This window comes from Theropithecus gelada, chromosome 2 (assembly GCF_003255815.1).
Source record: "Theropithecus gelada isolate Dixy chromosome 2, Tgel_1.0, whole genome shotgun sequence".
In the NCBI taxonomy this organism is placed as follows: Eukaryota; Metazoa; Chordata; class Mammalia; order Primates; family Cercopithecidae; genus Theropithecus; species Theropithecus gelada.
Window position 1 is genome coordinate 103,027,981 of NC_037669.1, and position 12,556 is coordinate 103,040,536.

Consider the following 12,556-nt stretch of genomic DNA (forward strand, 5'->3'; position numbering starts at 1 on the left):
TCTGAGCATAGAAAATTCATTATCCCATTCTCAGCCAAGGCACACAGACAATCAAAATTCCTTGAAGGTAAAAAATGTCAAAAACAGAAACTGCTTTAAATGAAAAATTTTGTTTGAGGAAAGGCTCATGAATTTCCCTAGAAGCATTTAACTCAATTCAATATATATTTACCAAATGTCCAATAAGGCTCTTTTTAAAACACTGCAAAGGGATACAAATAAGAATAAGACAAGACTCTACATTTAAGAACCTTACAACAAATGCAACATTCTAGAAAACAAATTAGCCAAGCATTATTACTTACATGGGGTAATTTTTAAATGATCAATATTCCACAAGTGCAGAAATGATTTTCTTACAGTAAAGTACAATGTTTCTAAATCTCTCCAGGTAGCTATTAATTATTACTATTTCCAATATTATTCATAATATCCTAAAGTCTCCTTGAAAATGAAACTTATTCTTCTAACTTAAAGATACGAAATCAAGAAGAAAAAAAGCCACATGGTTCACCAATTATTCTTACGTTAATGAAATTTTAATGTTTAGTGTTCAGTGTTACCCACAGTATTTTAAAAATTAAGATTTTATAAATTTAACAAATATAAGCAAGATCCACCAATTCACTTTGTAAACTAACAGCAATAAAATAATTATCTATTACCTACTATTAGCATGTCTGATGTGCTAATAGTAAACATATGGCATTCATATGTGTATTAAAAGTGGAATATATTTCTTTTAAAATTAAGCCACACACCAAATCACGAGACATGATTTATACCTTAGTCTCACGACCCATCATATACTCAAAAAGCACTTTTCGCAAATACTCAAATTCGGTAGGTTCTCCAAAGAGTGAGACATCAGTATGGTACAAATTGCCACCTGTCAAATAAAAAGCAGACCAAACTGTAAAGACAAAACCAGGTAAATTACTTATTACTTATAAAAACAGATTTTAAAAATAACCAATGGAACAGAGAGGCATTGCTTTTACATTGTATCATATTGCATTGTATACACACATGCACACTAAACATTCCAATTCTATTTTATACTTGGAAGAGAAAACAAGAATCACTATAACAATTTTATTTCTCACATCTTTTTCTCTTCCTCCTCTTTCTTCTGGCCTTTTATTGTAATTATACATTACTTTGGGTTTAGAATTTAAATAACCATTTGTTCAGTGAAAACAAACTGTGTTATGTGTCATTTACAGAGTCTGATGAGCAAAATCTTAAAAATCAGATAATACAAAGCACTGGTGAGGATGTGAAACAATGGAGACTCTTGTGTACTACAAGGAGAGGAAACTGGTAACAAGCACTACAGATGACAATTTGGCATTGCTTTTAAAACTGTGTAACATAGATAATAAGCATATTATATGACACAGAAATTCAATTATTAGCAATATAACCTACAGAAACACTTCACATGTACAGTAGGAGTCAATGTTTATTTACACTGTTTATAAAAGCAAAATTGAAACAACTCAAACGTCCACCAAGAGAATATACTGTGACATAAAGATATAATGTATTATTGTTAAATTCAGCGTTGAAAATGGTCAAATTATAGCTTCACACATTAGAATGAATCTCAAAATAACAATATTGGGTTAAAATAAGTAATTTACATAGGACACATACAGTACGATGTCATTTCTATACAGCCCAAAACATATAAAACATTAAAATCAATTTTTTTTAAGGAACTAGTTATGTTGTAATATAATAACAGCAGTTACTCTTGGGAAACAACAGAGATATAAGGACTACAGAGCAGCACAAGAAGCCTCAAAAGAAATGGCAATGTTCTGGACGGTGGATTCTGAGGTGTTAAACAGCCTCCATACATTACATGTACGTTACATGTACTCACATGTTTGGAATTTTTTTTAAGTGCATACTTTTAGAAGACTCAACTCACTCAAATTATACTTTTCAAGTACAGAGTTCTAAGAACTAAATAATGAAAATACATTATTTCCTATGGGTAATATATCCTTCTATATATTATACTTAATTGTTTTATTCCTCTAGATCTATACAAAATGCAGATCTTTTTTCACTTTTCAGAAGATAAGTAATTTTATTAAATAGGCAGAGTACTTTTTTTTTTTTTTTTTTGAGACAGAGTCTTGCTCTGTCGCCTAGACTGGAGTGCAGTGGCGAGATCGTGGCTCACTGCAACCCCCACCTCCCAGGTTCAAGTGATTCTCCTGCCTCAGCCTCCTGAGTAGCTGAGATTACAGGTGTGCATCACCATGCCTGGCTAATTTTTGTATTTTTAGTAGAGACAGGGTTTCACCATGTTGGTCAGGCTGGTCTTGAACTCCTGACCTCACGATCCGCCTGCCTTGGCCTCCCAAAGTGCTGGAATAGCTATTTTCCAGGAGAGGGAATTAATATTATTTTTCAATACTTGTGCCTCTTCTTGATTTCTCCCAAACAGTGGTACAAAAGACTTTATAGCTCTTATTTCTGGTTTTAAGCAATTATTAGAGGAAATTAGTTACTATTCAAATAAAGAGGCTTTCCAAATTGTCTACTCATTGCCTCTAATGGGTCTTCCCAAATAACTTCATCTACGTAACACTCAGCATTTTAAAATTCACACTTTATCTGGGCCAAATTCCAAAGTGTATAACTGAAAAATCCACTTGACATTTAACACAATTTTATCTGTGTGTTACAGATAATTTTAAAACATAAGCTTTCTTGGATTTTCCTCAAAAAATGCATCATGCCGTAATGCCTTTAAAATATGCATTTAGTTAGAAAATAAATATTACATTTACAATCACATCTACGAATAAATGTAATAAAAGAGGTGCAAGATTACTACTGAGAACAATAAACATTATTATTTTGAGACAGGGTCTCACTGTCACCCAGGATAGAGTGCAATGGTGCGATCACAGCTCACCGCAGCCTCAACCTCCTGGATTCAAGTGATCTTCCCACCTCAGCCTCCCAAGTAGCTGGGACTACAGGTACATGTCACCATGCCTAGCTAACTTTTTTTTTCTAGAGACAGGGTCCCACTACACTGTCCAGGTTAGTCTCGAACTCCTGGGCTCAAGTGATCCTCCCATCTCGGCCTCCCAAAGTGTTCGGATTATTGGCATGAGTCACTGTGCCCAGCCAAGAAACATTATTGACAGACATTGAAGACCTACGTAGATGTTGAGGTATACTGTGATTATGGATTGGAGAATCAATACCATATAAATTCCAATTCTCTTTAACTTTTCTATAAATTCAATGTAAGCCTAATCAAAATCCTCCCAAGAATGTATATGTATGCATGTATATAACTTAACGAGGTGATTTTAAAATCTGTATGGACATTCAAAGAGCTAAGAATAGTTAAACAATTCTTAAAGAAAAAGTGGGAGGACTTCCCCAGCCAGACATCAAGACTTATTATGAAGTGACGGTTATTAAGATAGTGAAGGTTGGGCATGGTGGCTCACTCCTGAAATTTCAGCACTTTGGGAGGCCAAGGCAGGAGGACCACCTGAGGCCAGGAGTTCGAGACTAGACTGAGCAATAGAGACAGACCTCATCTCTACTGAAGAAAAAAAAAAAAAAAAAAAAAAAAAGACAGTGAGGTATTAGAGCAGGCATAGACAAACTGATTAATGAAACACACTAGAGGTGCCAGAAACAGATCTTCAAAAATACAGACTAACTGGCCAGATACAGTGGCTCATGCCTATAGTCCCAGCACTTTGGGAGGCCAAGGTGGGTGGATCACATGAGGTCAGGAGTTCGAGACCAGCCTGGCCAACATGGCGAAATCCCGTCTCTACTAAAAATACAAAAATTAGCCAGGCGTGGTGGTGTGCGCCTGTAATCCCAGCTACTTGGGAGGCTGAAACATGAGAATCGCTTGAACCCAGGAGGCAGAGGTCCCACTGAGCCAAGGCTACACCACTGCACTCCAGCCTGAATGACAGATTGAGACTCTGATTGAAAAAAAAAAAAAAACAAGAAAAGCAGGATAAACTCTGTTTACCAGTTTCAAACTAACTGAAATTTATCCTGCTTTTCTTGTTTGAGTTGTACCTCAAGGTAACCATATAGATAATGTGGAAAAGTTCCTATTTATAGAAGAATTCCAATTAATATATGCACAAGAAATGGTCAAATTTTACTACTGAAGTAAACCACTACTGAAGTAACAGATCAGGGAAGTTACCAATGGATGCTAAAATCTGGTGAAAAGTGATGGATCACACCTGGAACTGGGTGGCAGATCTTAAAATTTTAAATATGTCATGAAAGTTTTGATATAAGACAACAAGAATTACACAACTTCCTTTACGAAGCACTACTGTCAATGCAAACCTAAAGCTAATCAAACCTAAATCTGATCAAGCCTCTAGTTCTACCTACCAGGGGACAGAGGACTCCATGGAGATGGAATCCAGAAAATTAAGAATGTGGTTCACTCTATATGACAAGTAAGTTGGTTTTCTCATCAAATAAATGATAAAAGCAAAGGTGAAGGACCTAGAGTTCAAAACAGACTTAAGTAATTTATCAATCAAATGTAATGTATGAGCACTGTTTGGCTCTTGATTCAAATTAACCAACTATTTATCACCACCAAAAGAGAACATTTATGAGGCCAGGCACAGTGGCTCACACCTATAATCCCAGCACTTTGGGAGGCCGAGGCAGGCAGATACCTGAGTTCAGGAGTTCAAAACCAGCCTGGCCAAAATGGTGAAACTCCGTCTCTCCCAAAAATACAAAAATTTGCTGGGCGTGGACCCCTGTACTCCCAGCTAGTTGGGAAGCTGAGGCAGAATAATTGCTTGAACACAGGAGGTGGAGGATGCAGTGAGCTGAGATCACGCCACTGCACTTCAGCCTGGGCAACAGAGCGAGACTCCATGTAAAAAAAAAAAAATATATATATATATATATATATATATATATATATATCTCCAGCACTGATGAGGTGCTAGAGTGGTCAGAAATCTCACCCACTGCTGATGGAAGTGGAAATTACTACAAAAGATACAGCAAACAGTTTGGCTTAACCTAATATGGAATATGCACAAAAATATATCCTATGACTTAGCAATTCCATTCTTATTATATATTCTAGAGAAAAATTTCCACATGTGTACTAGGAAAAATGAAAAAGAATGCACAAAATTAATACAATGGAAATGAGTGAACCACAACTACACACAATCTGAGTAACTCTCAAACCTTATATTAAGCCAAAGAAATAGGTCATACAAGAATGCTTATGGTATGACTGAATTACATAAATTCACAAAGCAAACAAAATCTAAGCAAAATACTGCTTGAAAATATAAATACAGGTGTAAATGATAAAGAACAAGATAATGATTAAGAAAAGTCAGGGGAAACAGTAAAAATGATGAGAGGGATAAAGATATTGTAAAGGCAAACACACAGGGACTTCTAAAGAACTAGGAATGTTTTATTTTGTACTACAAGATAGGTGCTCATTTTACTCTCTATTTGTTTTTGAACAGAGTTGCGCTCTGTTGCCCAGGCTGGAGTCCAGTGGCGTGATCTCGGCTCACTGCAACCTCCACCTCCCAGGTTCAAGCGATTCTCCTGCCTCAGCCTCCCAAGTAGCTGAGATTACAGGTGTGCGCCACCACACCTGGCTAATTTTTTGTATTTTTAATAGAGACAGGGTTTCACCCTGTTGTCTAGGCTGGTCTCAAACTCCTGGCCTCAAGTGATCCACCCACTATGGCCTCCCAAAGTGCTGGGATTACAAGCGTGAAACACCCTGCCTGGCCTCATTTTACTCTTTAAAGAGGCAGCATGATGAAGAGATTAATGTGCATACTGCACCAGACTGCTTGGATTTTTAAGAGGATTAAATGAGCAGATAAGCTATATTATCCTTGAGAAATCTGAGAAAAATAATGTTTTAAAAAAGACAAAAACGTGTTTATAAGTGTTTAGCACTTAGTATTATGAGTTAGCTATTAAATTGTATACATGTATTCACAAAATTGAGAAAAAAGAAAATTATGTAGGAAATTCTTAAATGGAAAATAAAAGGAATCGACACTATTCTCTATGCACTGCTGAGTACTGATTCAGTATAGTTCTCCCACCCAAATATTAACCAGGCCCAACCCTGCTTAGCTTTTGAGATCAGATGAGATTGGAAGCATTCACGGTGGTATGGCTGTAGGCTGATTCAGCCTAGTTCTATGCTGAGAATCATATACAGTGACTTAGCTATAGTAAATAATCTTTGCAGCAAGAATCATCTCTGCAGTGAGCATAGGAAACTTCCAGGCTGGTTTTTACTTCTTTTTGAGGAGCTCCAGTTTGGAAAGGATCGACAGCAAGCCTTTTAATTTAGTTAAAATTTGTGTAGTGTAGTATTTTACATTATTTGATAGCAATGAGAGCTTTCAAAACCACAAAAGAAAAGAATGCCAAATGGTTTTTATGTCCTCATGCTTCCCATGAGAAAGCAGAAAGGTTTACAAAACATGTAGCAAAACAAAACTATTCTTAATACAGTGAGGTAGCGAAACTGAACTTTAGAGAATGGGTAAGTGTTATATAAGATTATTCAATGATTTCGATGATCTCAAGGGAATTACCACATAAAGACTCAAGCTCATCTTTAAAATCCTTTGGGCCAGGTGTGGTAGCTCACGCCTGTAATCCAACACTTTGGGAAGTGAGTGGATCTTTCCTTTTTTTTTTTTTTTTTTTTTTTAGTGCAGTGGCGTGATCTTGGCTCACTGCAACCTCCACCTCCCAGGTTCAAGTGATTGCCCTGCCTCAGGCTCCTGTGTAGCTGGGCCTACAGATGCACAACACCATGCCCAGCTAATTTTTTTTATTTTTAGTAGAGACGGGGTTTCACCATGTTGGCCAGGATGGTCTTGATCTCCTGACCTCATGATCCACCCGCCTCGGCCTCCCAAAGTGCTGGGATTACATTACAGGCATGAGCCACTGTGCCCGCCAGCTTACTATCTTTCTTTCCTTAAAACCAGCTGTTAAAAGGTAAAATATATTCATTGTTAAAAACAGATTAACCACATGGAATACTATTCGGCCTCCAAATAGAAGAAAACCCTGTCACTGGAACAACATGGTGAAGCTGGAGTACATTATATTAAGTGATATAAGCTAGCTGCAGAAAGGCAAATACCACATAATCTCACTTATATGTGGAATCTAAAAAGCTGAACTTAAGCAGGGTAAACTGGTGGTTATCAGGGACTGTGGGCGGTGGGAGATGCTGTCCAAAGGATACAAAATTTCAGTTCAATAAGGAAGAATAAGTTCAAAAGATCTATTGTAAAATATGATTATAATAGTTTGAATAAGAATAAAATTGACTATAGTTAATGTAATAAATAAGAATAAAATTGACTATAGTTAATGTACTGTATTATTCCCCATCCAATATACCGTATTCTTGAAAATTGTGAAAAGAGTAGATTTTAAAGTGTTGTCATCACACACACACAAAAAAGGTAATATGTTAGGTAATGCACTTAGTTTAACCATTCCACAATGAATACATAACTCAAAATATCATGTTGCACACAATACATATATGCATTTGTCAATTAAGAAAAAATAAAATTAAAAATTTTTTAATGAGAAAAAATATAAATTAGCAAAGACAAAAATAAAAATCATGCACAAATCCACCAATAAAAGATAATGGTGAATAACATGATACGAGATCATCCTTACCTTTGTAAGGTGTCCCCACAGTTGTTGCATATACATTCTTTTCATATTTCTTCAAACGGTCTTCTAAATTATGAATCTAAAAATAACAAATAATCAGACCATGTAAAATTCACAGGGAAACTGTATGAGATCATGCCACTGCACCCCAGCCCAGGCGACAGAGCGAGACTATATCTCAAAAAATTTAAAAAAAAAAAGCCCAACATAAAAGGTCAGGTATTGTATTATTCCATTTATATGAAATACCCAGAATAGGCAAATCCATAGAGACAGAAGCAGATTAGTGGTTGCTAGGTGTTATGGGGAGGTGGTAATGGGGAGTGACTGCTTAATGGGTATGGAGTTTCCCTTTGGGGTGATGAAATATTCTGGAACTGGGTAACAGTGATGGTTTCACAACACTGTAAATAAACTAAATGTCAATGAAATGTGTACTTTACAATGATTAAAATGGTAACTTTTAATGTGTATATTCGCACAATAAAAATAACTAATATAAAAATTGTTATGCTAGGGCAGTTTTCAAGATTTGATGTTAAAAGAATTTTAAAGCAGTAATCTTGAGAATAGATGGGAAAAGTTAAATCACTGGTGAAACAAAAAATAAAGTCACATTGGGACCTATCTTTATGAAATTTTTAGAAATATTATGAAAAATTTCAAACATATTCCAAGGAAGTATAGCACAATTAATGCTCATATACCTATCCATCACTCAGTTCTAACAATTATCAAGATTTTTGTCTGTATGAATTTTAAAAGAACTGGGAAAATCCCAGGAGATTTAGCCTTCAAACTCAGTCTGCTGATCTGAGGCACTATTTCTCCTAGAGTTTGGAAAAAGACTTTACTAAAGATCATATACCACATATCCTGGTATGTGTGTACTGTGCATCCTTGAAGGTGTACCACATGGTCCTATTTAAATTGACTTACATATATTGTCCATCAATAATATATGGGCGAATTAAATTAGGACAATTAAATCACTTGGAAAAAGTACCAAAGATAGATGACTATTTTCTCTCTGATAAAAGCAAAAAATAACTTCTTTGTAGAACATAAATTACTATACATTATACAAATTGTTATAAAAAAAGTTAGGCATTAAAAATAATATGATACAAATGTTCTTGCTTAAATATATATGATCATGAATTTATAAAGAAAACCTCTAGTACCTCTGGATGTGGACATAAAATTTCCTGTGTGTAAGACTGAAAAATTTCAAAGCCAACTATTTAAAAATTAGCTGTGATCCAAGGACATACTAACGTAACTTTAGTTCAAAATAAAAGATACCAATTAGGCCTGTACCTGTTCTCTGAACTCCTGCTCTTTCAATTTCGAATCACTGATTAAAGTCGTCTTCTGTGCTAGCTGTGTCTGAAAGAACAAAAAGTCAGATCTGAAATGCACAGAGGTTTCATTATTGCCCAGACACATTTCTGTACTGCTTGGAAATTTTTCCTTGTTAAAATAGTCTCTTTATGTTTTAACGTGTAACACTGAATACTCCTAAAATGCACAACTTTCAGACAAATTCAAAGAAGAATTAGTCTTGGTTGGGTGTGGTGGCTCACGTCTGTAATTCTAACACTTTGGTAAGCCGAGGGGGGTAATTGCCTGAGCTCAGGAGTTCGAGACCAGCCTGGCCAACATGGCAAAACCCCATCTCTACTAAAAAAAAATTGGCCGGGCGTGGTGACACACACCTATAGTCCCAGCTATTTGGGAGGCTAAGGCATGAGAATCACTTGAACCCAGGAGGCAGAGGTTGCAGTGAGCCGAGACTGCACCACTGCACTCCAGCCTGGGCAACAGCCAGGGTGACAGAGCGAGACTCTGGCTCAAAGGAAGAAAGAGAAAAAAAAAAAGAACTAGTCTTACCTGTAGCTCCGTAATTGTTACCTGAAAAAATGGAAAAGAAAGAACATGAGTGTATACAATAATAGCTATAAGAAACAGTAAAACAAAGCGCTATAAAGATATAAGGAAATAAGAAGTCAGGGTTTAGAGTCTCAAGGAAGTGGTCAGACTTGAGGTAAGGCAACTTTAAATATGTGCTTCTAAACAAATGGTCTGTTTTGTTTTACAAAATATTATACTCTAAATACATATTGCAATTTAAGATATCTAGAAGCACCAGAAGATGCTCCAGAAGGAAACAAATTTATGAAGAATAAAACAGAAAAAAAAATGTTTAGAGTAGAAATAAAAATTAAGTCTTCCTTCCTCCCTCCCTCCTTCCCTCCCTCTTTCTCTCTCTCTCTCTCTCTCTCTTTCTTTCTTGACAGAGTTTCACTCTTGTTGCCCAGGCTGGAGTGCAATGGCGCGATCTCAGCTCACTGCAACCTCCACCTCCCTGGTTCAAGTGATTCTCCTGCCTCAGCCTCCCAAGTAGCTGGGACCACCGGCATGTGCCACCATGGCCAGTTGATTTTTTTTTTTTTTTTTGTAATTTTAGTAGAGATGGGATTTCTCCATGTTGGTCAGGCTGGTCTCGAACTCCCAACTTCAGGTGATCCGCCCACCTCGGCCTCCCAAAGTGCTGGGATTACAGGCATGAGCTACCACGCCCCGACAAATTAAGGCTATTTTCTTACCTTTCTTATGACACAAGGTAAAGGACTCAGAAGTCCTTCTTAATATCTCATAATGTTTCAATATTCTATGGCATCCTGACACAAGTTAAAATGTTGCTATATCCAATATTAATACTTTGATACTAAGGAAAAGTTAGTTAAAAACATGTATTTTCTCAAAAGAAGTAATATATAATAGCATCTGGAATACTCAAGTCATGACTACATGACTAAACGGCAAAAAAAGAAAAAAAGAAAGTAAAGAAAATTTAAACAGAACTAACCTAGCTATTAAAGAAACAGAAAATGGTCCTCTCAGCTTGCTCAGTGCTTACACCTGACATATGCCTACTAAGTGACAGAGAAGGAAAGCTCTTTTTAGAGGCCCTTTCTCTGCACTGTGGGTAAGTCATCCATGTAATTGGTTGTGTAAAAAATTGTTATCTGGTAACTGACATTCTGTAACAAATCCTCTCCAGGATAAAGTCATAGTGACCACCCACTTTCCCATTACCCGCAAGACTGTGCTATGAAAAGACCATCCTGGATGAGTGAGAACATTTTAGACAGTAGAAAAGTACAGTGGCAGCCTTCTCCAACTGTGGGTGTGTGCTGCTGAGGTGCACAGCAGGACAAGAAAGCACGGAGTAAACATGGTCTACCTTTCATAATGACGATTTTACTTAAGGATTAGGACTCTTAAAAAAAAAAAAAAAAGCTTAGATTTGCAAGCCAGTTCTCTTTGAATTCAGTCCAATTTTCCCAAATCATCACATTGTATTTGCATCTGGTCCATTGGCCAAAAAGAAAGAAATTGTTTTTCTTAATAGTATACAACTAAAAACACCATTTTTATGTGACTACAACTAAGGATATATTACAGAGTAGGATATAAAATTAACGTGAATTTTTAGCACAAAAACCCAAAAATCTAAACATATTACATTTACGATGGACTATTTTTAGCTATGCTCCAGGGTTATAAGATTCACTTTCCTCCACTATTGTTTCCATGGAAAAGATGGAGAAGCACTGGTATAACAAAATGCCTAGGCTTTGACGTCTGGTAGATTTGGTTTAAATCCTCACCACAACATTTATTGTGTGAGCTTGAACATTTTAGTTAATCTCTTTGAACATTAGTTTATCTGTCTATAAAACAGAGGTAAAAATCTCAAAGGGTTTTTGTTAGGATTAAATGAGATAAATATGTATGTATGTTAGTAGGCTAGTCAAATCACAGAAATGACAATGTTTTCAAGAAACATGTGCAGCAAACTCAAACTTCTCTCACATTATCATTGCCAGGGTTCTCCTCCTGCTCTAGCTTTTGCTGATATTTCTTCTGCAGCTCCTCAAGTTGAGTCTGCAGGTCCATTACTTTTGTGGTCATTTCTTCTTCACGAGCCTTTAGGATTAAAAAAAAAAAAAGAAGCGTTAATAAATGAACACATCAAAAAAGCACTCTGGAGAGGCAACATGGTGTAGAGAAAACTCTCTCTGTAGGGAAATAAACATTTAAGTTTTTGAGACACACACTACTGTTTTTATTTTAATTCATTATTGTGCTCTAAACACCTTCCTTCATGCCTTACTTTAAACTCCAAGCCCTTTCCAATGCTCATTATTCATAGGATATCATTTTTCTCACCTCACTCCCTCTCTTCTCATCCCAAAAAGCTCATCAAGCTGTTTATTTCCCCTTAAACTAGGGTTCCCAGGTTTAAGCAACAATTAGGTATATAACAGAATTGTGACAGAACTACAATACATAGCCTGTGTTTTAAGATTTCAGCCTTTTCTATATTGGAATTTGATTTCTAGAAAATATTCATTAAAATAAAGTAGTAGATATTTTTATACACAACACTACCCAATCAGATGGCAATTTACAGATCACAGAAGTTACGGGGTTTTCAGTTTTCTCACCCTCTTTAGTTAGGCTGCGTAAATCAACAGATAGTCCTTTGTTCTAATTTGACAAGCCTGCACATCTCCTATATATCTACCCCCACCAGTGGTTCTCTGAGGTAAAATGTTCTACTAAAATCTATTTTTGAAAAAAAAATTAGTTACTGTCCAATGTACTGGTAAGCAACGTAATGACTTCCTTTGCCCCAAACTGCAAAAAATAAACAAGGCTGAATTAGAAAGAGCAATACGTGACTTATTGATTCAATATTCCTACTTATAAAATTTGGCATACAAACTGTCCTCTCTTC

At 36.1% G+C, this 12,556-nt stretch overlaps 1 protein-coding gene across 4 annotated transcripts in view; it reads right to left on the reverse strand.

The window, feature by feature from the left end:
* Positions 1-594: 594 nt before the first annotated feature.
* The window catches only part of GOLGA4 (golgin A4), a 101,012-nt gene continuing 89,050 nt past the window's right edge, over positions 595-12,556 (reverse strand). For 3 of the 4 annotated variants that reach the window (XM_025376173.1, XM_025376170.1, XM_025376169.1), the window contains 5 exons: positions 11,629-11,742; positions 9,640-9,660; positions 9,067-9,135; positions 7,750-7,825; positions 595-889 (listed from right to left, as the gene is read on the reverse strand). In XM_025376173.1, the coding sequence (XP_025231958.1) occupies positions 780-889; positions 7,750-7,825; positions 9,067-9,135; positions 9,640-9,660; positions 11,629-11,742 (390 nt within the window). In that variant the 3' untranslated portion in view covers positions 595-779. The remainder of the gene's footprint in view (positions 890-7,749; positions 7,826-9,066; positions 9,136-9,639; positions 9,661-11,628; positions 11,743-12,556) is intronic. The other variant, XM_025376172.1, reaches the window with a different exon arrangement.